Below are 25,164 nucleotides of genomic sequence, written 5' to 3' on the forward strand. Positions count from 1 at the left end.
TGTGGCACTATTTATTGATTTCACTAAGGCAAAACAAAGAGCTCACGAGATGACTTTGTTTGTGACCAGGTGGAAGGGTCCTATACACTTACCAATAGCGTCAACAGAACAAATAGAAAGACTTTTCCTCACTAAGTGGAAAAGCCTAAAAGCTTAGCGACCCGACATATTATTTGTTGGGGAAATACAGATGGATTCGACCTCATAATTATTTCGACCAGTATGTAACATCTATGGGTCAAACAGACATTCAACTCTTCGGGAAATATATTGCAAGTAAGTCTTTATTCAGAAACTGTGAAATAGAAAATTGGTGACAAGACAGACTTCGGATCAGTTTGAAACTATTAAGTGCGTATTTGCTTTACTATCACGTGCCCATATGCTTTGCTCTATTTTAAGAATTTTACCTCATTAAGGCTGAATTATTTCGACGTTAGTCTGCATGGCTTTACAACGTTTTTATTAATGGCCATTCCAAAAACTGTATTATAGCAGGTTTGATACCGAAGTAATACGAATAGCAACGAATTGCGTCCTTTCAGTATGGCTGAAAATGATAATCCAACAATGATGATTTGACTTTGTTTTTTTGTCTACTAAGATCGTTAAAAGTACTTTTTGTTTACTTGTAAGGTTTTTAAGTTCAATTTTCAAATATTTGAATCTTCTGCTTATCCCCGACAAGAATCTATTTACTTTTATTATATCGGTAAAATAATATTGAGCTATTCTCTTGCTTTTTTCCTTTAGATATCCGCATCTATTCAGCATGTGTGCCATTTGAGCAATAACCGTAAAACTGAATAGTGTACACTTGAATAAATCGAATGTTCTTCTGTTTCACTGGCAATTTAAGATCTGACTTCAACCTTGTGTCGCCGAATAATTCACCTCCGACATAGATTCAGTTTGGTTGTTAGCTGTCCAATTTCTCTCCCAAGCTAAGACAAAAATGATCACCAAGGTTTAGGCTTAATGAAACAATACCAATTTTTTCCATATAATTATAATCGTTTAAGAAAGTAACAAATGTTTCGAAATAAATCTTGGACTACATGTAAAAACTTAAAAGAAAATAATAATGCAATCGTACGATGCAGTAATTTTGCCTGAATGAGACAAAACACCTTCTTTTTTGAGATGCAAGACTTCGGATTTGACTATTTACCCTGAAGCAGGGTGCTTCACAGTCGGTTAAACAATTATGGACCTAAAGTTTCGACAGATCAAGAAAAGCGTGGCAAAACTAACAAAATGTAATAACACTGAAAACTACTGGGCTATTAATTTCTAGGAAAGCGCGTAGGCATTGCAGCTTTGCTAACAGGATAGCGAATTTAGAACAAGACACATTGAAAAATGCGACACGTTCAAAATGCTCTTTACTTTATTATCACGTAATTGGTTATCCCTCTCTTCTTTCTTTTCATATTTTTCAATCTGTCGGTGGCAATTAGTCAATATCAATTTCATGGATGGTGACGTCACCGGCCACTTTCATTGACTTGACCCCCTGCACGTCATGGCGGTGGTTGTAGTCGATCACGTGTTTTCCATCCACCTGCACACGCATGCACTTCCTCATGCACAAGATGGTAACCTGAGAGGTGGAAACAAACCAGCCCCGAGAGGGTTATAATTAGGCTGAGCACAACCCACATCTTCATTGTTAATGTCTGAAACGAAGTGTGTCTCATGCGAGTTTTCTGCTTGTTCTGATGTCTGTCACGGTCTCAAGTAAAAGAAAATAAGCCCTAACGCTGGTATTTGGCCCGTTAGTTTTTCTCACGTGAAGTTGCTAACTTAAGGGGGAGAGGCATGGGGGTACATGTCCTTCCCCCACTCGAGGCCTGTGCCCCTTCAGCCCGCTGACAGCTCAGAAGTTGGAAAATGAAAAGGAATCTGGTGATGGTCCCACTTGGTCAACTGTGCCTGAACCCACTGAGTGTAAAATCAGGCCGCCCTTGTGCCCACCTATAAAATGTACCGTAACACGTCACTGCTCCCACGTGCAATTCTGAATGTGTAATACATTTCATGCTACTTACTCCACCATCCACTTAAATGTCTCGACAAATACATCTCAAAAACTACCGGATAATATCAACAAAAAGCTGTTTATGAGAAAGGGGAGGGGCTTCATTCCCATATGACTGTCATTCAACGGCAGCAAAACCCCTAACACTAACGATTCAGGTAGGCCTAATCGATGTTAATTATAAAATGCTGGAGCCTATTGCTTATAAGTCCTACTGATGGCTTTATTGCCCAGTCAAAATGCTCACCTCGTGCGTGCCATTGGGCGCGAAGGGAAATGCACCGTCCCTCTCCTCTCCTCCCCAATTCCCGCCAGACAGGGAGTTGCGCACAATGACGCGATCTGGGAACCGTGGATTGAAGTGCAGGGCAATATCATCCTGTTGGGGACCGAAGTAAGCTCCATTCAGGTTGATGGCAAACCTGTGAGATAGCAAAGTGTCGATTGTGTTGAGACGTAAAGGTAATGACAATAGTAAATTCAGAACCCTTTTACGTTTGGAGGGCCAAAATGTGGGGGGTTTTTTTGGGGCGGGGCCGGGGGATTCGAAATTTTTATTTAATCTCTTATGGCCTACTGAGGACCTTCGTCACATGTAGGGGATTTTTACACACTGATAAAAGGGTATGAAATAGCTAAAGAAATCTCCGCTCTCTCCCTATGACAAATTGTGATAATATTTTTCATGGTGGAGCAATTATTTGCCACTATTCTTTCACATTTAGACAGAATTTCACTGGTGTCATTTCAAACTTATCTATGACAAGCAAAATCGGCCATGACCCCTTCCCGGCGCAGAGAGCACTACAGTCTCGAAAGCACTTTGTATTGTACATGGCGATTTACTTAATAAACACCACTAGTGTGCTCGGTCTCGTATTACGGTCAAACTTAAACTGTATTTGAACCCTAAAAATGTGATTTATAGATTTTAATTAATTTCGTTTCTCTAATCGGCACCGATCTTCACCTGTTAGGATCAGGGTGCACAGTCAGCTTCACCGTGATCATTGTGCCGTATTGCAGGCCAGATGCTCCGATTGGGCCAACGTAGGGAGTCGGCTACAAGATGAAGCAGAGGAAAGTGTTTGGTGGTGAAAGAGGCCACAATAGCACTATGAAGGGAAGGTGGCAGGTTGCTGGTTGTAGCGAGTTTGTTTCTGCATTCAACTGGGTCATAGTCCCTGCTTGGGTTACGATCACTGACTGGAAAGCCATGTACAAATCCGGCAAGATCCCCTTCAAACAAGTTATGCCCAAACAATATGAGAGCAACGGGACTTCCGCAACATTGGAGGTATTTACACACTTGCATTGTCACCTGTAGGCATGCCAATGGTGCATGTGATTATGGTAGTGCTGGTCGTGTGATGCTGGTGTACTGCTGGTAATGATGACGACGATGAAGAGGCGAACAGGAACATGAAGAGGGAGTGACAGCGATTACAATGTCAAAGATAATTGGGCATTCATGGTGGAGATCATCTTTTCTGTTTTGTGGGATTTTCCCCATTCAGGCCTATGGTCATTATTTCCTCCAGCTCGTATGGTATGAAACACTCTGACCTGAATAACGAACACTTACCGGATCATGAATGTGAATCCCCGACTGTCCGAGTAGGAGTGCCTAAAGCCAGCGTTGGAACAAGAAAGTTTAATCAGAAGGGTTAATCTTTCCTAGATTCAAAATTTAAAAAAATAATTAGCCACCGACAAAATATAATGGAAAGTTAACGTCTAAATCTTCATGAAGCTCCAAATATAGGTGAACTGTATATGTGTCACTACTATATATCCAAGGAAAATGGTCATATATTATGTTCTTTCAGAGGCAGAGGCTAAAGGTCCATTTTGAAAGGCCCATACCAGATAGGAGCCGGTCTTTTCCAAAGGAGGCAGGTCAGGAATGGAATGTGGGCGGTGAACAGATCTTTATCTTGGGAAATTCCTCAACGACGTAGAAAGATACTCAGCTAGCTACAATAACAACTTACAGCGGAGGGTGGATGAAAACGAATGCTCGAAATCTCGACGTCACCTGCCACGGCAACGGCTTTTATCTCCTGCAGGTTAACGCGATGCTTGTAATCCAAATAGTGACGGCCATTAACTGCCACCTTTGAACACGCAAAACATGCATGTCACTTAGCATCTCTAATGTTACAAATCAATGTCCCAATGTCATTGAAAACGGTTACTCTCTCTCCATCTAATCACAGCATTCCATGCATTCTTTCAAGTTAGCGCTGAATCTATTGAAAAGCCAACCTCCGAAAATATTTCTGTGAGTTTACGCAATTTACTTAAAGACTGACGGCTTTTATACTGTAACGGACAATTGTATAGCCTTTTTCAGGTTTTTTGCCATGTTAATCTTTCGTACGCCGCCGGCGGCGCTGAGAGCCGCCGGCGGCGTGGGGGCGTTGTGGTTTGGCGGGCGCGGGAGGGAAATTGGAAAAGTGCCAGGGCGGCCTTAGAAACTGTTATACATTGTGATTTTGTAGAGCTCGAGTGTCACGTAAGCAGTTGTTGTTGTTGTTCTGACGGCCGTTTGGAAGGTCGTGCACCGAGTTTGGTGAACAAAACAACTAAATTCTTTTTGGAAGTCCTGTATCTGCCCCCCTCTTTTGCGTTACCGGGTTTTGAGGGAAAATAGCACCCAGGTCTACGCTACAATACTATACGTGCGATTAGTTATTTTACCGTGTTATGTACACTCTCACTACAGCGGAAACTTACAATGTTGACAAGAAAACATGTTTTGCCCGAGTTTCTGTGACGACCGACAAATCACTTGTCAAAGGAACGAGTTTTCATCTTGTCAGTATGATCATTTAGTTTTGCCCTTCACCAGCCTAATGTATTATTCACTGTGTTTTCAGTGTTTCCGAGAGCTTATGAAGAAAATAGGATAGTTAGTTCGAAAGCAGTTAACTGTTAATGAAATTTGTCAACATCTTGTTTGCATGAAAAAGGGCACTTTCCGTTTTCCACCAACAAGAGCAACACCTGTAGTTTCGTTTCATTGTAATAATCTTGTGTTGTTTTTCTACTCTGAAAAAGAATAGTTCTTGTCATCGTGACCAGAAATCACACATGGAATGCTTTCACTGCAAATACGTTGATTTTATGATACTACACCCCCTTTACATGCAGTTGTTGCTCATGGGGCCTTTAAGCATTTCAGTTCCTCTTGCATCACATCTTGTCTTGAATGCGCTTTCATTGTAGTTTCTTTCTTTCAGTCAGTCGGTCGGTCAGTCAGTCAAAGTTTTCTTTTTCACCTTAAACTCATCCCCCTCGCACAGGATGACGAGTTCGAAGGTTTTTCCCTGGTAGAAAGGAAAGTTGTCTTGGTGACGCTCTTCAGACTGCCAACTCCCGCCCGTCTTTGTGTTGCAAACCACGTAGTTCTGGCTCCCTTCGAAGCGGGGATTGAAGTGAAAGGCGACATCGGCTACACCAGTGCCAACCTCACTCTGAAGATTCACGTGAAACCTACACAACCATCATATTTATAGTCGTTGGAGGAAAATATTATCTACATTTTTCTGTTTTGGTTAGCAAAGGAGAAAAAACTGCCCCATATAGTTTGGGACTTTTATGTGACTCTAAATGAAACGAGACAAGGGTTTAATGAACGTCTTTTAACAGTACAGACAGCTTATGCAAGTTTACGCAAACAAAGCTTGTGTTTTCAAAAATCCAACAACGACTACGACAACAACAACGACAGCAACAACAAAAACGACAACGACGACGACAACAACAACATTACTCCACTGTGTTCGTAATCATCCAAGATAAGTACTGTTTCACATACTGTTTGTAAAATAAACTCATATAGGCCTGCAGTTTTAATCTAGCGACCCAATGAGAATACAGTCTCGTAGCCAAGGTACTAGACACCCCTTAGAAAATAGACTTTCATCCCGTCCCAGTTAATGAAAACAATCGTAGACTATGAAAAGACATTACTATTTTGCTTCCAGGGTCCTCCTACTTTTAATTAAAAATATGTGCAATCCGTTGCATTCTGCCAGTCTATAAATAATCCTCACATACAGCGCACTGAGAATGCTGTCTAGAAGTCGGTTTGCAGATAATTCAACTTCCGAGAAAAATGAACATGAACCCCAACGCATGACTGTTGGGTTTACAGCATTATTGCACTGCACATGCATGTTTGCTCCAGACATTCTTCTCGTAATGCTGCATGCCTCGCGTAGGCTGTTACATGCATTTCGTTCTCGCGCGTTGCCGCCTGATATTGGTTCCGTATTTCTCATACCGGGATTTCCCCTCACGCTCAGAACGTCTGACCCGCGTACCCTTTCCGCGAGATTTTGTTAGGACGGATAAGCGGCCCTTTGCTGCCGTAATATTATTCACATTACACACAGCGCATAATGACTTTGTGCTCAAAGTTCATTGCGCATACGAAGATTAACATACGAATGCAGCATGTAAGGACGATAGCCTGGTTTCTGCCTGGAATATAATACTTTCCACGGAAAGGAAAACTGGAGTAGAATTTAAAGGTGCACACCGGCCCGGTATCGTAAAAAGTCCACGTTTTAGATATTTCCTTTGCATTTCACAAGTTTGGGTAAAATGAAAACAACCTGATGTTTTAGTTACAGAGAAACTATTAGAGGAATCGATTATGGTGACAGCCATTTTTAAGTATTTCTAGCAGTGATCTTTGGAGAGTCTTTAGAGACAGCCCACTCCAATCACGAAGCTGAAATAACAATGACTGATCCAGTCTGCCGCTTTGACTTACAGCTCTGTAAAAAACATTTCCGCCCAAAACACATGGAAAATTGATTCGCATCTTCCAAGTTGGTATGCTGCAACGCAAGTTCTTCCGGTGCTGATGTTATCATACACAAAGCTCTGGACTGAGAATGACTCAGGGATCTACATGTAGGTCGGAACGAGAAATCCCTTCTGAATTCTCTTGTATACGCCACACACTTAAGCCCTAATTTAACTGAACACGGTCTAATACTCTTCTGAATCGTTCTTTTTCACACTCTACAGACTAGTTTGAACCAGCAATATTGAAGAAATTATCGTAAATTATGGCAGACAGAAGACAACTCGTAGGGGACAGTGATTGAAAGAGAGATGGGAGAGCATGAACATGAAGGGTCTGAAGAACTGAGATGTAAAAAGTGTTGTCTGACGCCAAAGAGAATATTGTTATGACTTATTTTGCAAAATGAAACACGCTACCACGTGACATTGGTGTAATGAATATGAATGATAATCTTCCCCATTTTCAACGACTACTCAATACCAGAGAAATTACAGCATGTATGACCCTGCACAATAATTTGTTAAAATGTTCGAATTCTCATGGGCTCACCTGTCACTATGTGAAGGCACGGATCCTCGTATGTAGATGGTCTTGCTGGGGAAATATCCACCAGGAATCTGCTCGCTGTATGGAACAGCCTATTTGGAGACAGTAATGGTCATGGTCATAAAAAAAAAACTACTTTGAAAAACGAACGGTGAGGGAGTGGTGTTGTAAAGAATAAAGCCTGCACGGGGCAATTTCAGTTTAACCACTGAAAAGAGTCCCGTTCAATATTAATGGCTGCACTAAGATTAGGTCTACAGCCGTTATCCAACAACGTTTAAATTGAACACTATATTGGACCAATATCTGGGGCCTTGTATCAAAGTCCCTGTCAAGGTCCCCTGAAGTAAAATTGATCAAAAATTGGACAATTGTGTCCACAAACCAAGGCGCCTGACGACTGCTAGTGACTGTTGATGGACGTCCAAGTTCCCCGTCCCAATGACTTTGAAGCCTCCTTATACATATTATCCCGCGCGCCCGTTATGACAAATCAGGCGATGATCTAAATTCGGGACAAGTCATTAGCAGAGCAACAAACATGGCATCACTGATTGAGTGAGTGATGTGTATAAACAATCTCTTACTTATACCAACATGAATTAATTAACAAAATACAGTGAATATTTACCGGATTTGTCACTACGTCCGACATGATGCCCTGAATTTGATCACACCTCCCCTAATTAAAAAAATGACAAAAGAAGTTACCGTTTTGGTGTTGGATATTAATCTTGAAGACAAAACGACGCACAAGTTATGAAATCGAATGACAAGTTTAGTGCTCGAATCCAAATATAACTGGGCATTCAATTTGAAACGGATTTGCCAAGAAAGTCGTACATGTATATGTTTTGGTTTCTCAGAATACAGCCCATAACGGAGCAATCACACAGTAATACTGCGCCGGAAGGATTGGTCATTTTCAAATAGGAATTAGTTAATTAAAGGTGTATGCCAAATTTTGATGGTAACTTGACAAACCACGAAGAAATAAAATTTCAAACACACTTCGCCTACACTTTGAAAGTAGATGTTAGAATCAAATAAAAACATCGTGTACGAAAGAACCGTACGGAGGAAAACAAAACCCTCAAACTCATACAATGAAAGCCCCGTGTGCATGGGGAAAACACTAATTGTGTTGAAAAACAGCAAGAACGCAGACGAAAAAAGAAACTGGACACGACTTGACGGTAAGGATGAAAACTACTCATGCCGTACGCAGCGGGATGTTTGTGGTACATTTTCAACTCGGCTGATATGTATTTATACTTCTGTTTTTACCAAGATTAGGTGGTACTGCAAGAGCATCCGAGATTCCGCTGGTGACAACATCAAATACTGTTTTTAACGCGTTTTTCTCCTAAGAACTTGAAACTAGATACAACCACCTGTTCTTTTCATTTGTACAAACAAGTGTGACGTTATGATATGGCGCCTTTAAATGATTCTTGTATGATTTATTTTTTAAATATTTAACAATGTTTGTTTCCAAATTCTTTTTGTAAGAACCTGATGATTCTGGTAAATCGTGTAAAGTTCCGTGTTTATTTGGAAAGTGCTCAACCTGAAACCATACTGCCGTGGTAACAAGTAAACGATTAAAAAAAATTGGCCCGCTTACTTATTAGACATGTCGAATCGATTATAGTACATGACCTGACTGTAAAAGTGCACCCTTCAAAGGTCGTTATTTGCAGAACTCTCTTCTTGTCACATCCTGAAAACTCAGCTTGAAATCAGATTGAAAGCTGGTATACCTTCACAGGCAGGGGGGCGTCAGAGGTTTGTAATGTTTTATTAATGGCGGTCCTGTTTCACGTACACCTTGAAGTTACACCCACCGTGACGGGCCACTATACCCTGGAAAGTACGCTTGCACGAGACTGAAAAAAATTCCCTTTCGAGGCAGGGTTTGTTACACCATGATTACAGGTTTAGGTGTATATATTAAAGAAAAATGTAACAAATCAAACTCTGTTCACATCATATGCTATTTTGCATCAAATATCATCAACTATTGTCCGATCATCAAGTTGTCACTAAAACAAAAACGAAGCTGTTGTTATCGCCTGAAAACTTACATCCTGTGCGGGGTCTTCTCAAAGTTACAAAAATAATCGAATAGTACTGTTTCACTCCATGCTCCACCTATCCGCGACAGATGTGCATAAATCTATTAAGCAGAACAGCTACATACGGTGTGAAATGGTGGAGGAGTTATCAGCGCACCCTTGCAGAAAAGAAGCTAGTGAACAAGCTTTTCTTTGCAAAATATCAAACAATTTACCATACAACAGCAGAAGTCTTACCAGAGAAACCTTCCCTGTGATTCCAAAAGGCCCAAATACACCAGTATCAAGATGAGTGCACACCCAAGAGTCCAGAGCACGTATACCGTACACCAATGCAGTCTAGTCAAGCACCGAATGCTGGCAAGCTTGCCTAGACAAATTTAAGCCTCAATGCAGCTCATTTATTTATGCATAGTTTTACCATCTGCATGTACGCGTGCGTCACATGTAGCGTGACATTCGAACCCGCGTTCAATTCCTGTTAACAGTTACATAGCAAAGCTGCTCGAGACCGGTGACCCCACGTATAGCTTCCGACCCCTCGCTTAACATGCCGATCCATAAGTTCTTAAATTGCAGTTGGGGAAGTTGCAGCTCTGTCCCTTCAAAGTGTTCAATGATCCTCGCCGCCGCCCAGAACTTCCTGCATTTTAGCCAGACAAGCGGGTCCAGTAATATCCTAGCAAACGCTTGTAGTTTTTTTGCTTGCAATTAAATACAAATAATTGCTGTGACCAGGAAATCATCACAGAAAAACCTTAGACCTACTTTTGCAGCGGTAAATAAACATTTTAAATTTTGATTCACTGATCTATTTTCCATGCAAAGTTTGAGATTTGATTCTCCTCTCGCCAACTTACATCAGTGTTAGTCAAAGACTTGGTTTAATTTCGCTAAGACTGACCAACGAAAGGTTGACTACTACTGGAAAGCTAAGTTGTAAGCTAAGTTGGCTAAGCTAGTAAGCAAAGCTAACAGCATAAAATGTGCTATTTCATCAAAGGGAGTGATCATGAAAGCTCGTAAAATATGCTTTTGTACAAATGATATAATAAAAATGATTCAAACAAAAAAAATCTTGTAAACAATGGGGCTATTTATTCCCAAAATAACTCCAAAAGAAAGCACTCATTGGGGGCAATGACTCTACATATAAATTTAGGGCACACGGCGGAATGCAGGCAACTGCGCAATCACTGAATTTTCTGGTGTTTACACTAACCTCATAAACACGATGAGCTTATTCATGACCACCCTACAGGAGAGCAACATAAACTCACTGCTTGATGAGTTTAATTAAAGAAGTGACGACAAATTGTCTGAATGGTCCCAAACAATCTGCCTACATTAATTTTAGCATCGTCTCGAGCTGCCATTTTTCCAGTACTCGGATGAAACCGAATGAAAAAAAAAACAATTCCTGGGGAACAAAACGCACATTCGGATGATGGCCGTCCAATAAACTTTTCAAGAAATAACCGAAGTGCACCAATACCGTTGCAAACAATGTGTGTCATCTAATGTTTCATCCTTGTTACTGTTTGCCCTCAAAAATGAGACTGGAAAAATTCCTGGATCCGCCCCTGAGAACAATTTTTTTCCCAACAACGGAATTTCACGGAAACAAATTGTACAGTACATACTTTCAGGCGATTTGGTGGATATTGGACTGGTGTTGAGCCATAGAAAACAGTACTGCTATGCACCAAAGGGGTATGACATACCTCGACCTCTTCGTCGTTCCAGGAAATGAAATCTATGGAAATTTTATAGCCTATCAAAGTAGGTGAATGTGGCGGCACACTTTAAGCCTCAACACGAGTGGGAATTGCAAGACCCACCGCCATTAATATATCCTTTATGACTAAATATGCTTTTACATGCGTCTTACACACACATCCACTGGTCAGTTTGTTACGAAAGCTCAATCGTGCCAATGAAGTATTAATTTTCAGCCTGACACTAATTCGTTTTAACGAATTACTAATTCGAAATAACGAACTACGCGCTGATCCACGGGCCCCTAGATGGCGCTCTTTATGTTTTGCGTGCGCGTTATTTGTTGTAGCACAGTAGCCTGCGGTGGTTTGCAAGTTCACAGCCGAAACTGTATTGATACGTGGTTGCATTTCAGCTTGTTTATTTTACGAATTTTGTGACTTAATAGGTCTAAATCGTTCACCAGCTTGCCTTGCCCCTCCTCTGCACACGCTGAATTAAAATGTGCGCCACGCCTCGAATCCCTTGGGAATCCGAAACGGCGTCATCTGGAGGCTCAAGTAACTCGTTCTTATGAATTAATAATTCGTTAAAACGAAGTAGTTTCAGGCTGAAAATTCATACTTTATTGGCACCATTGGGCTCGTTGTACGTGCCCAAGGCACAGACCATTCCAAACCATCAACGACGCTATCCCATATCGTTGACAATAAGTTGGTATTATTTCGGATATTTTTGGAAAGCTGAGGAATTCCTCCTTTTTTGTCCCGTGACATAAGGTCACATACCGGCTTCAATTTTTTTCAACCGAAACGCTAGGGAAACTTAACCTGAAAGGCTACAGTCGAAGCTGTGGAGGAGTCCGACTTTCCAATAATCTAGGTTCTAGTTCTTCTTTGACATTGAATTTTGATGTAGGTTTGCTAACCTGTTCTGGAACACTATATTCAAACTCAATAGTGCAGCCTGTGACCGTTCCAATGTTCAGTTCACTTAGAAATCTATCATATTTAGATACGACGGTTGGGTCTTCGCTTGTCCTTGGCGAAGAACCTTGCTCACACTCGCCAGCATGGTCCCTGTCATGCCTTTGGCAGTTTCACGCTCCTGACGTTCGCGTTGTTTTTGTACATCGCTGGTGCCTTGTGAGTCATCGAGATTACACTGAGGTCATGCTTTAGTGCGAAACCGAATGGCGGTCACCATCGTATTCCTCCGTCATGTGCCAACCGGCGCCGTAGGTGTAACAATCATCACGAGGACAAAAGTAGTCCTCTTCATATTGTTGCAACCCCACGGTAACCTGGTATTGGTTACCACGAAGTGCACATTAAAAAAAGAAGACTCCAGAGCACTGTAAAACAAGAGGAAATCAGACGGACACTGTAAGCTATGGTGTGGAGCCAATGTTACTGCTCTGAAGCATGGAGTCAGAATGACTCAAGAGAACAAAGGCACCCACACATGGCAGCAGTGCCCTACAGGAAGTGTTATGTAACTGGTTGGAACCACTGCTGCTGTGTACTAAATAGCATTAGACTGGTAAACAGTGTTCAAAAAAATAGGGGGGAGCATAAAACCACTATCAACTGTACTGGTCAGTGCAAATGTCAATGCAGGGGGCTACACTCTCCCCTGGAAAAAATAAATGTTGTCCTCAACATTTCTTCGTCACCAAAAAAAAAAACAATACGCGTATCATGGGCAGTCACTAGTCTACATGTCCTGAAAATCAACTACAGTTTGTTGACAAGTGTCCATCCTGGTTGTATCGTCAGGACTGCTGAGTGGGTGGCAGCTGTTGCCATGGATACACCGGCATCTGCTGTGGATTCCATGGTGTCACATGTGGTGGCCATGGCATGGGGTATTGGGGCCACATCATTGGAGTCACAGCTGGTGGGGTCATGCACATGGGCCAAACTGGAAGTTGAAGACCTTGGCGGGGGTCATGGGCTCTGACTTCGCTGATTCTTTCTGGCTGCTGCTGGGGTTGACCCAACTGCTCATAGGTCAGACGCTGAGGTGGCCTCCTGTCCCTTGCTGGTCTAGAATCTGGATTAACCTGCGGTTCAGGCTCTGTTGTGTAGTCTCCATATGGTCCTGCAGGCTGCTCCGGAACATCTGCCGGCTGGTCAGTTTTGGTGTCCGCTGCAGCATCATCTGGCTCAGAGGAAGGGGTTGGAGCTTGACACGTTGTTTGGTGTTGAACAGCAGGAGGGGGTGCATCCATCACTGGGTCCCGGGTGGGGGACGGGCATAAATGCATCCCCAAGTCTGAATGGACATCAGGACCTGGATCAGTCTGCGGCTCTGGGGTGGCAGGAGAAGGTGGATCAGCTGCATGTTCTAGGGCGATGGCAGGTTCCGAGTCGGCCCCTGGGACTGGGGTAGCAGCTGGTTGACTGACTGGATCAGCTTGTGTCAGGAGCTTCGGTGTGCAGGTTGATTCCGGATGGATGGCTTCATCGTTGACATCTGCAGCTAGATTGAACTGGTCGCCACCATTTTTGTTGTTCTGCGGCTGCAGGTTGCTCCCTGGAATGAAGGTCGGGGCCTCTACATTCAGTGTTGGGGCAACTTCGGGTGGTGTGCAGACCAAAAGTTCATCTTCAGAGCTATCAGAGTCCGAGTTGCCTGATACATCTTTTCCTTGACAAGCTTGCCTGGCTCGCCCCCCGGTACCAGTCTGCTGTCGGCAACGTGACTTGGCTGTGTTTTGGTACTCGCCTGGAAGATCGGTGCAGGGTAGGAGCAAATTTCGGTGCAAGGTCCGGTGACGGCCCCTCCCGCTTTCTGGTCGGACCTCATATACAGGAGAGTCTACTACCTTCCGCTCAACAACGACGTAGATTTCCTTCTCCCAGTGAGCTCGCAGTTTCCCCGGGCCACCGGTTTCACTCAGGTTCCGAACTAGCACCCTGTCACCACTCTGCAGGACCGTGCTGTGAACCCTCTTGTCAAACTGCTGTTTCCCTCTGGCGGCCGACTTAACTGCATTTTGTCGTGCCCTCTCATAAGCATTTGCCATTTGTTTCTGCCAGACTCTGCTGTACTCTTGGTGATCCTTAGTTCCGAAGTCATCATTAGACAGGCCGAAAGCCAGATCTATGGGGAGACGGGGATTGCGACCATACAGCAAGAAGAACGGTGAGAATCCGGTGGCCTCGGAGCGTGTACAGTTGTAGGCGTGGACAACTTTGTTGACAGCATCTTTCCAGCGCGACTTCTCATCTTCCGGAAGAGTGCGCAACATCCCCAGCAGTGTCCGGTTAAACCTCTCCACCTGACCATTCCCCATTGGGTGATAGGGTGTGGTCCGTGATGGAGAGATTCCAGACAAGGTTTGCAGCCTCCGGAACAGGTTGTTTTCAAACTCTCGCCCCTGGTCATGATGCAGTTTGTGGAGGAAACCAAACCTCAAGATGAAATCATTGAATATCTTATCTGCAGCGGTCCGGCCAGATTTGTTTGTTGTTGGGTAGGCTTGAGCGAAGCGAGTAAAATGGTCAACAATGACCAGAATGTACTCGTAACCACCGACGCTCCTTTCAAGATGGATGAAGTCCACAGAGACTAACTCAAATGGGGCTGTGGTGACAATGCTCTTCAGGGGTGCTCTGGTTGGTTGGTTTGGTTTCCTCTGTTGAAGACACCGGCAAACATTCTGGATGTAGTGCTCGATGTCTCTTTGCATCCCCGGCCAGTAAAACCTATCTCGGGCCAGGTTGACAACTCGCTCAGCACCAAGATGTCCCATCTCCTCATGTAACTCTCTGTATACCACTGACCGTAGTTTCTGAGGGAGAACCAGCTGAGACCTCCTGCCACACTTTCGAAGGAGAACACCACCATCCACCTGTAGTTTGGACCACTCTCTGAGGTATGCTTGTACGTCAGCTGGTTCTTGTGCTGCAATCTGTCGGCTTGGGCGACGCTTCCCTTTAACATACTCCATAACACGCCCCAGACAGCGGTCTTCACATTGCGCTTGCTTCAGGTCCTCCCTGCTTATACCCTGGGTGACTGTCACCTTTTCATCTGGGCTCGACGTCATCGTGGTGATGGCGGAGATCCACGGGCAACAACCAGCTCTGGAAGCACTGACGGCCTCAACTACTGCTTTTATCTGATCTGTGCTTGTCTCTTCAGTGCACTTGGCCATGAACTCATCAACATCCAGTGGTTGTCAGGACAGAGTGTCTGCGTCGGCATTGTTCCTCCCTGGGCGGTATTTGATTGTGAACCGAAAGTCGGCAAGTTCAGCCACCCACCTGTGTCCTGTTGCATTGAGCTTGGCCGTTGAGAGGACATATGTCAGGGGGTTATTGTCAGTGTATACCGTGAAGTGTGGAGCATAGTATAGGTAGTCCCGGAACTTTTGTGTCACAGCCCATTTTAGGGCCAGGAACTCCAGCTTGCCAAAATGAAGGTGGTAGTTCTTTTCAGCTGCATTTAGTGTCCGCGACCCATAGCCAATGACTCGCTTCTTTCCATTTTGTTCCTGGTACAACACTGCCCCAAGACCATCTTGAGAAGCATCAGTGTGCAGTATGAACGCTTTCTCGTGGTCAGGAAATCCCATTACTGGAGGGCATGTGAGGCAGCTCAGTAGGTCCTCAAGGATATTCTGGTGCTTACGTTCCCATGTGATCGGCTGTCGTGATGAGGGCTGGCCAGCACCCCTTTTGGCAGTCGTTTTGTTTGTGCCCCTCCACTGATTACTATTCTGCTTGGCTTCCCTTTCATCACTGGGGCTCTTGAGCAGTTCATAGAGGGGTTTCGCTTTGCTCGAGAAGTTCTGTATGTACTGCCGATAGTACCCGAGCAATCCCAGAAGCTGTCTCAGTCCTCCCACCGTACTGGGACTCTTTTGTCTTAGTGACTCGATGGCTGCAATGTCGGCGGGGTCCATCTTGTGGCCCTCCTCTGAGACGATCCTTCCCAGATATCGAACTTCCTTCTGAAAAAGGCTGCATTTGGCTGGTTTTAGCTTCACACCCCGTTCCCGCAGACGCTGCAGCACCTGACGCAGACGTTCAAGATGGGCACTGAACGTGTCGCTGTAGACCAAGATGTCGTCTAGGTAGACAACCGCAATTTCTCCCACCAGACCATCAAGACAAGTCTCCATCGCTCTCTGAAAGACGGCTGGGGCATTGGTCAAGCCGAAAGGGATGCGTATCCACTCGTACAGCCCCCAAGGTGTTATAAATGCAGTTGCCGGACGACTCTCTTCAGCGACGAATCCTTGGTGATAGGCCTTGCCCTGGTCCAGGGTGGAGAACCAGGCATTTCCCCCAAGACTGTCCAGAACATCCTGGATCCTCGGGATGGGTTGTCTGTCGGTGATCGTCTTGCCGTTTAGCTCACGATAGTCTATGCAGAGACGAAGTGACCCGTCCTTTTTCCGGACGCAGACTACTGGTGAACTATAAGGCGACTCTGACTTGCTGATCCAACCACGTCGTATCAAATCCTGAAGATAGGACTTGACCTCTCGATAAAGAGGTGGAGGGACAGACATGTACGTCTTCTGCACCGGCTGGCTGTCTTTCAGTCTGATGTGCATCTGAAGGTCTGGTATGCGCCTTTACTGCATCGCTGCGCAGGCCAGTTAGCAGTGCATGTACAAACATGTTCTGTACCAGGGTGGGGTCGTATTTGAGGCCAGAACCGGTCTCCTGACTGGCAAACAGAACCTTCTGCCTCAGATCCATAGCGCGTACCAGGAAGCTCTGGGCTGGTTCCCGACCGTCTTGAGCAAGGCGGGATAACCGGTGGAACAGTTCGGTGGCATCTTGTTCCCGATAGTGGGACCGCAGGATCTGTCTTAGAACTGGCAATGTCAGGTTCGCCCTGCCCTCCAAGTAGCTGCGCAAGGGCAACCCCGGCACAACTGCACGGATGACTGCATCAACGATGTCCCGCTCGGAGTGTCCCCGGGCCCGTCCGCTCTCAATCTGGTGGGCCAGGCTCGAGAATGACAGACGGTCTTTTTGACCTGGTTCCCCGATCTGACCAGAGATTTTAAACTCTCTTCTCGTAAGGCTCAGGAGACTTGCTGGGGGCGGGGTTTCTGAAGGAGCACTGGTTACTGCAGAACTAGTGGTCACTATGGGGGTACTGGTTGCTGCTGAACTCGTAGTCACTGTGGGGGCACTGGTTGCTGTCGTAGTGGCATTTGCTGTAGGGGCACCATTCACTACGTTGTTGAGGGTGGGGTTGGATGCCTCTGGCTGCTGCGTCTGGGATCCACCAGTGGTACTCATTGCCCCAAGGAAATCGTGCAATTCCGTATAGGTGGCCATCCCCTCGTCATCTCTCTGCTCCAACTCATCGCTCAACAGGTAGCGGTTGATCCTCCTCAGCAGCAACTTGGGGCTGTCATCTTCTGAGCTGGTCAACCCCAAATGGTCACAGGTTTTTATCAGAGATGCCTGTGACAGCAGACCAACTTGCTGCATCAACTGGCCACATAGCTCTTGCGGCGACTCTGCCATGGCGATTCCAGGTCAGTCCGGCTGGCTCAATCCCTTGTGCTGGTACCCCTGGTCAACTCCCTGTGGCCTTTCACCTCTCTCAGCCAGTAGCAACCCTTGTGCAGCAAGTAGTGGCTTCACAGGCAGTCTCTTCTCCTCCTATGTCATGCCGCCTTGGTTCATGTCTCTGGACGGGTGCGACCAATCATCCCCCGTTGGCGCAAGGGACAACAACACCCGTCCCTTCGTGGTCGCCAAATGTTGCAACCCCACGGTAACCTGGTATTGGTTACCACGAAGTGCACATTAAAAAAAGAAGACTCCAGAGCACTGTAAAACAAGAGGAAATCAGACGGACACTGTAAGCTATGGTGTGGAGCCAATGTTACTGCTCTGAAGCATGGAGTCAGAATGACTCAAGAGAACAAAGGCACCCACACATGGCAGCAGTGCCCTACAGGAAGTGTTATGTAACTGGTTGGAACCACTGCTGCTGTGTACTAAATAGCATTAGACTGGTAAACAGTGTTCAAAAAAATAGGGGGGTGCATAAAACCACTATCAACTGTACTGGTCAGTGCAAATGTCAATGCAGGGGGCTACAATATTCCCGAAATTGCCTGTACTCCCGCTGTTCTTTTTCTGCAGCCTTTAGTTTACCGACTTCATCAAAAGTTTGAATGTCTGCTCAAAGTAGCGATTGCGATCTGTCTGCGCATGCGCGGTCGTCTTTCATGGAATTCCGTTATCACAACTCTAGAGGGCAGTGTAGAATGACTTATTAAATTCGCCGTATGGTTGACTAGCACAAGTGCAAAGTTGACTACAATCCAATGTGTGGTTGACTAACTCTTGCACAAGGCTGACCAACTTACTGCATGTACTGTGTGGTTTACTACGATACTAATGTAGAACAGGCAGTGGAGCCAATTCGAATGCATGTGTGGTTTATTTGTGTGTATGGGTATGGTTGACTAGGAGGCCGCTATAGTTGCTGGCGGGAGATGTCATGTTAATGGTTAGGCTTTCCAGAAGGGCTGAGTGTCACCGCTACGTTACTGCCAGCGGGAAGTGTATATTTGGCTTAGTAGCGTTCTTCGTTGGTGCGGGGAACAAGGTAATTTTTGTTGCGTTCCGCATTGGTGCGTGGAATAGAGGTAGTAAGCCACACCTAGAGTAATGCTCGTTCTTCGTAGAGGCGACCTAGTCAACCACACGTGTAGTTAGAATAAGTGGTCCGTTCTTCGTTGGTTCGTGGAACGAGATATTTCACACGTGAAGTAGAGGCTTCACAGGTGCGTTGTGTCAACCAAAAGTTGGTGAGAGTATACCGAGGGGCGAGAGCTGCGTTGGTGTTCACCGCTCAGGTGAATAGTGGTGAATTGGGACCGACCCAGCTTTTTTTCGGTTTACGTTCTACATGTATGGGGTTAACTAGAGAGACACCTGCAGCAGTAGTAAACCACACACGCACACATACATGTACACACTGCAGATGGAGGGCATACTTTCCCAACTATCAGACGGAGGACTTCTCGTCCATGTGAGTGCAGCCTACAACACCGAGGACAACATTTAGTAGTGTTGTATAAGAAAGAAACAATGTTGACAACAGGTACTAACTTTTGAGAAAGGAACTTTTATTCTAAACTATTTTCAGCTTGTACAAGAGAGAGTGGGAGTACTGTGCATAGAGATGTTGCTTGGAGAGTGGTTGTAATGAGACTGGCTAAAAATGACCAAGTGGTGAAAATAGGGTTGGGAACATAGGCCAGAAGAACAAGGGTAAATCTAACTAAAATATAATTATAAAGTAATAAATCCTAGACCAGAAGTCTGCCAGAGGAATGTGGTAAGAAGGCCAAAGCAATAAAAGTGGGTCCTTGTGTAGGAGTGCTCTTAAATCAATTAGGAGGCTTGACATTACAGGGTCAAAAGTTAAAGGCTCCTAATCTACTGCTGGGAAAAATGTACATGGGATCTACTGTAGATGCAAGTGTTCTTATTTTTACAAGGGAGAAAAACGCTACAAACACACACAAGTTCTTGGTTGTTTGGGCCGCTAAAATTAGGTTGCGTTATTGGCCTACTACTATAGGGTTCATCATCAATATGGTATAATGTGTCGAGAGAATGGCTGGTGTGGCGTATCATAGCTTAACTTGGCTACAACTTCATTGTGTTACGACAAAAGTCTTTGATGTTTCTCCAAGTACGGGCCTGCAGTGCCACAGTGCAAGCTGCTTCGATGCCCAGCTTGCCGGGAACTTTCCTCAACTGGAAGAATTTGCGCAGGCCTTCTTGGACGTCTGTCTTCTCCGCTGTAGTCCAGGGACGGCGCTTCACTCGTGTCGATGGCGGAGAGGGTTCCCTTCTTTGTGATGCAACAGCAACACCAGGAAGCTGTCTTATTAATGTAGAGGCAAGAAAAGGACATTAGAAATGTAGGTGACAGCTCAGCAGACAGCCTAAATGAAACATTATTTTGGGGGTTCTTGACGCAAGATACATTTATTGGGGTGATTTTTGGTCCCCTTCTTTCTTTGTACTGGTTTGTTCTTCGGGGGGGGGGGGGTGTATAGGAAGAGAGGTAATGTTTCCGGCAGAGTGTGATGCCCTACAAAGTGGGAGGCTGGGTTGGGTTGACTTGGTTAGAAGTCAAGCGTTGGGTAGATGGAACATGGGAAACATGGTTTGAGTACAAGGTGCCCTTACCTCCATTTATATGCAGATCGTCCAAGGATTTGCCCCACTGGGAAGGCAGGCTGCCCCTCTCCAAACTCACGAAAAGTCTCGACAGTTTGGTGACCCGCTGTACAGTATCTGGCAACTGGTAGTATTCGCGATGTACCGGCAGATCGTGGCCCATGAAGTTGGCTAGAGTTTCAAGCTGATGTTCCTTTAATGCAAGAATTTGCGATGTACTTGCTACATGTTTACGGAGTTTGGTGGACCGGATCCTGGATGCATTGTCAAGGCCAACCTTATCTGTATATGCCTTTAAACAGCCACTCCCTCGTATGTGGCCTCTCCCGCCATAACAAAACCGTTCGAACAAGAAGTTGTTGTCTTGGGCTACTCCAGCTTCATGTCTCTTGGCGACAAGGGCACTCAACCACGCTACTGCCTCATTGCTTAGAAGCACGGGAACAGTTCTGCCTCTCTTGCCGACTATTTCGACAACACGGAACATCTTGCACAGCTGGCGTTCTAAATCACTCAACCGGCATTCCCCCTCCAGTTTGGCGGTGCTGTGCTTGTGGAAATCTTCAAGTTTCATCTTTGAAACCTCCCCCTGCCTTCTTCGGTTGAACCTGATGAGGTGGCACAGACTGACCTCATTCAATTTCTGCAAAGCTGGCCTGATATTTCTGCCCCGAGGACCCCGGAGGAGTTGAAGTTCCCGGTTGCCAGCTTCATGAAGGAACGACGACAGGTGGACTACATCGGCATTTGTCGGAAGAATGGTGACTTTGTTGCGTTTTCCTTGGTACAGCGTTCTGTGTGCGTGTATGGACACAAGGTCTCGCCAGTTCAATTCACACAACTGCAGAAACTCTTCCGCACGTTCCGCTTTGTGTTTTTGGCTGGACTCTAGGGCACTTCCTTCCAAGACGAGTGCACACTTCTTAACAAAATAACTAATCTTCAGCGCTAGTAACGGAGTATCGTACAACTGTTTGTCTTCCCTGAAGCCGGCAATATCGTGCACGGCCTTCACAATATCAGAAAGGTGGTGCGGATCGACAAATGATTCGAGTGATGCATTTGGTTGCTGGGTGTTCTTTCGGAGTTGTATGACGAGTCGACCCAATTCACGTACCCTGTTACGGATGTAGCCATGCTGATCTACATCGTGCCCTAATTTCATGTATTCACGCTTGGCTAATTCAACAATCAACGTGTTATTCTTGACTACCATAGCCACATCACCTTTCTTCATTGGACTAAGAACCTGGTGCAACTGAAACGACACGCCAACAGCAACAAATCACTCTTGTGAGCGACCCGTCCACCCACACGAGCCCTCTTACCGGTGCTGTCAGTTTGTGGAGGGTGTGCTGGCTTCGAAGGGCACACGTGTCGCCACAAATCGGTACGCACATAATAGCCGTAACAATATACGCGTGGTCCATATGCATGTGGAGATACCTTGCGATTTGGCCTGTACCCGACAACGAGCACACCACGACCTTCACGAAGAACCTGACAATTGTTCCCGTGATTACCTATATTGCGAATTTTCAACAGAATTTTCTTACAGACACTAGCGTTGGGCTCACGGGCAATCTCGACGACTTCTCTTTCATCCTTGTGACATGACTGAAGACGATACGGGAGCTTGGCCTGGGGTACATCGCAGTAAAAGCAGAAATGTTTCTTGTCCCATTTCCTGCAGCCAAACTCATTACTGGTTTGCATTACGATCACACCACAGTTCTCCTGGACGTCAGACGTGTCATCACTTGGAGCAATAGATGCAGTAGGCCTACTGCTGGAACCGGTGGACGACTCAGCCCTACTGTCCAAATGTCTCCACTTACACCGGACGGGCCAGCTGGCAAGAAATCAGATTGAATATTATTTTCATTACACCGCCAGGTATCCGGGCTCCAAAGAGCCACATCCACCCACCCCCCAAAAAACCCATTTTAAACACAATTTGGCCTAGAACCACCACATACTGACAACAGAAAAATCTTCACTTGCGGCTGGAAAAATGTGCTGCAGGAACCTGTTCAACTGGATTATGTTATTGAGCTTTTCAGAAAGCATAAGTATACCTATTCCACTGGCACATTCTTTCTAACAGCAGTATAAGATTTGCATTAGCCTATCGACAACATGGGGGGGGTGATAGCAGCCACACTTTAACCACGCTTTAAGTAGTAGCATGGTACTAGCCAGCACTGGGGCCATGGATGTAGTGAACCGTACCGAGATAGGGTCTGGTCATGCTCAACATTCTACTTCTAATTAACCGTGGGAGGCGTGTCGAATTTATAATCACACGTGTCCGGGAGCGGACTATTCCGTTGAGTCCGTTTCATTTTTCAGGGCTGCAGAGCCCTGAGTCCGTCCTAAAGGTATATTAATGCTTCAGTGGTTGTCCCCTAGCCTCTACAGATCTTACAAACCACCAAAAACCACAAAAAGTACATCACAGTACCGTGGGGGGCGGGGCCATTTTCCCAGGCTATCCCGATTTGAGGGGGGCTCTCGCCACGCGCCAGCCAAGCCATACCATCACCACAACACCCCCCAACAAAAATAACACTTCAAAGACAGCCAAAAGAGGCCTCTGACAAGTTCCAGACAGCTTTCACTGATAAAGTTAAATCGTTTTTACTCACCATGTTTTCCACTCGAAGACACCTACATCTCAGAACGGCTACAGAAATCCACAGGCGTGATAAAGGTGACGCTATGATGCTTTTGGACAGTTTGGAGGCTTTTATATTTGTTGGGGTTATGCGTCCCTTGCACTTGGCTACGTTTATTGTGCTCAGCAATCCGGATCGGACAGGGTAGCAAGAGAGCTAGAGAGGGCGCTATTCCATCCAGGGCTGCGCCAAAACTGTCCGTTTAGAGCGGGTGTTTTTAAACACCCAGCGTGTTAAATGCGTACACCGAGGACGGCTTCCAAGTGCCTTGAAATTTCGCTGACCCTCATAAATGCTGACTGCGGCCTCAAATTTGACCTTATTGCGAACTGAGGACGTCCTCGATTTACAATCCGACCTCGATTCGCGGCTGTGTTAATACATAGAAGAGCTCCGTTTGCATCTTTCACAAGTACACGGCATGCAGCTATCCTAAGTCAACCATACATAACCACCACTCAGTAAAAACAAAAACTGCTTACCTTATAGCTTCTCTTCACTGCACTGCCCACGTGCACACTCCCTCGTACCGTGCACACGGCACGGCTGGACAGCATGCAGCCAATCACAACGCTGTACGCGCTGTCCACATGACTCTCCCTGTGACATTACTCACTGGGGGACTCCCCTAAATTGACCTATCTTTTAAACAAAAATAAGTCGCTCTTTCGCTACAATATTCATTAATATTCAGTAAATCATGAGATAATAAATCAAACAAATAACATCCTAGGTTTCGAATGCATTGATTTTTACGGGTCCCAGGTACCACAAGTAGGGTAGCGTGACCAAAAAGGGAGTCGCCCAGGAGCTCTCAGACTGGAACGGCACTGTAAAAACTTTTCCTAAGAAACGCTAAGAAAGTGCATCCAGTCGCCCAAAAGTCCATCTCCCCACAATTAAATAAGATCACTAACTCACAAAATAAACCATCGAACGTCTCGTTTCCATCGCAAAAGCTCATTGTTGTCCCAGTGCATAACCCTAAAGAATAAAGAAAACTAAGTTGAGGAAGTAAACATACGTGATCCCACTTCATATCAGTGTTTGCTTTCCTGCGAAACACATTGTGCATTCCGTTTTGAAGCATGTCATCTACTTATCGATATGTATTATGCTTGGGATCAAATTCCAGCTCCAGTCGCTCACTGGGAGGGCAGTTTTTATTACAAAGTACAATAAAGTGATTCAAAGCTGGCAGGCTTTTGAACGAAAAACGGGTAAACACATTGGCCTTGGCACCCAGTATGTGCCATTATGTTATTATGTAGGATAACATATTGCAAATTCTTGAAGGTGAACTACAGAGAGGCTAGCTTTAAATCTGAACATGCAGTTAAAGCATAAGCGATAAAGTGTCAGTTTTAGCGTTCTCTGGACTTCTGGTCCCCACCCAGTAAACTTGCATTGGGTTTGGTTGGCATATTACTTGTTAATAGAGCTGCACAAAATGGCTGATTAATAGCTCTTCTGGTTGCTAATCCATAGTTTTTACAACGGCCTCAAAATGAACTACTCTGAAGAAAATCCACTGTAAATCCGGCTGTAGAAGGATGTCAATTGCTTTACTAGCATAAAAAATGTTGTACTTTGTGCAGTAAACGTACACGTTTCCTTGTTCACATAATGGTTCTTTTTTTAATTGGAGACTGTTTACGAACGTCAAGATCAATATTTTACATGCTATGGCTGTAAAATACCAATCACTCCCACTGTGGTTAGGAGGTCTTGCACATTATTTCTTCCTAGTGAGCATCGGGCGCCAATTTTACACACTGAAAAGGCAGGGTTAGTAGCAAAGTACACCAGCGATGAAATAACCAATTCAAGGCCATTCCACTTCATTTAAAATGTAAAAAAATCATTGTTGGCTTTCTCACGAAACATATCGAGCGTTATGTTTTTGAGAATGTCATGTACGTATCGATTTGTATTATGCTTGGGACCCGATTCCAGTTCTAGTCGGTCACTGGGAGGGCAGGTTTTTTTACAAAGTACTCTAGCAAGTATGTGATTCAAAGCTTGCAGGCTTTTGAACGAAAAACGGTAAACACGTTGGTCTTGGCACGCAATGTTTGCCTTTATGTTT

The 25,164-nt window shown here is 45.1% G+C and overlaps 2 protein-coding genes across 5 annotated transcripts; both read right to left on the bottom strand.

The window, feature by feature from the left end:
* Positions 1–266: 266 nt before the first annotated feature.
* LOC110990588 (galectin-4-like) lies at positions 267–23,647 on the bottom strand. 4 transcript variants are annotated; one of them, XM_087142631.1, is made up of 9 exons: positions 23,558–23,647; positions 8,044–8,094; positions 7,416–7,504; positions 5,326–5,539; positions 4,036–4,158; positions 3,627–3,668; positions 3,012–3,103; positions 2,289–2,463; positions 267–1,603 (listed from the first exon to the last, which is right to left on the bottom strand). In XM_087142631.1, the coding sequence occupies exons 1-9, from the start codon at positions 23,630–23,632 to the stop codon at positions 1,457–1,459; spliced, it is 1,008 nt and encodes a 335-aa protein (XP_086998757.1). In that variant the 5' UTR covers positions 23,633–23,647; the 3' UTR covers positions 267–1,456. The 4 variants fall into 4 exon arrangements, with proteins under 4 accessions (XP_086998757.1, XP_086998775.1, XP_086998770.1 ...); XM_087142649.1 differs by lacking the exon at positions 23,558–23,647 and adding an exon at positions 12,138–12,436; XM_087142644.1 differs by lacking the exon at positions 23,558–23,647 and adding an exon at positions 9,740–9,889 and having other exon boundaries at positions 8,044–8,093.
* On the bottom strand, positions 19,132–22,138 carry LOC110989543 (uncharacterized). Its single transcript, XM_022254013.2, has 2 exons — positions 20,407–22,138; positions 19,132–20,098 (listed from the first exon to the last, which is right to left on the bottom strand). Exons 1-2 carry the CDS (start codon positions 21,632–21,634, stop codon positions 20,034–20,036), a joined length of 1,293 nt encoding a protein of 430 aa, XP_022109705.2. The 5' UTR covers positions 21,635–22,138; the 3' UTR covers positions 19,132–20,033.
* Positions 23,648–25,164: the final 1,517 nt, after the last annotated feature.

The sequence above is a fragment of the Acanthaster planci genome, linkage group LG01 (assembly GCF_054643075.1).
Source record: "Acanthaster planci isolate LZ-2023a linkage group LG01, COTS_SCS, whole genome shotgun sequence".
In the NCBI taxonomy this organism is placed as follows: domain Eukaryota; kingdom Metazoa; phylum Echinodermata; class Asteroidea; order Valvatida; family Acanthasteridae; genus Acanthaster; species Acanthaster planci.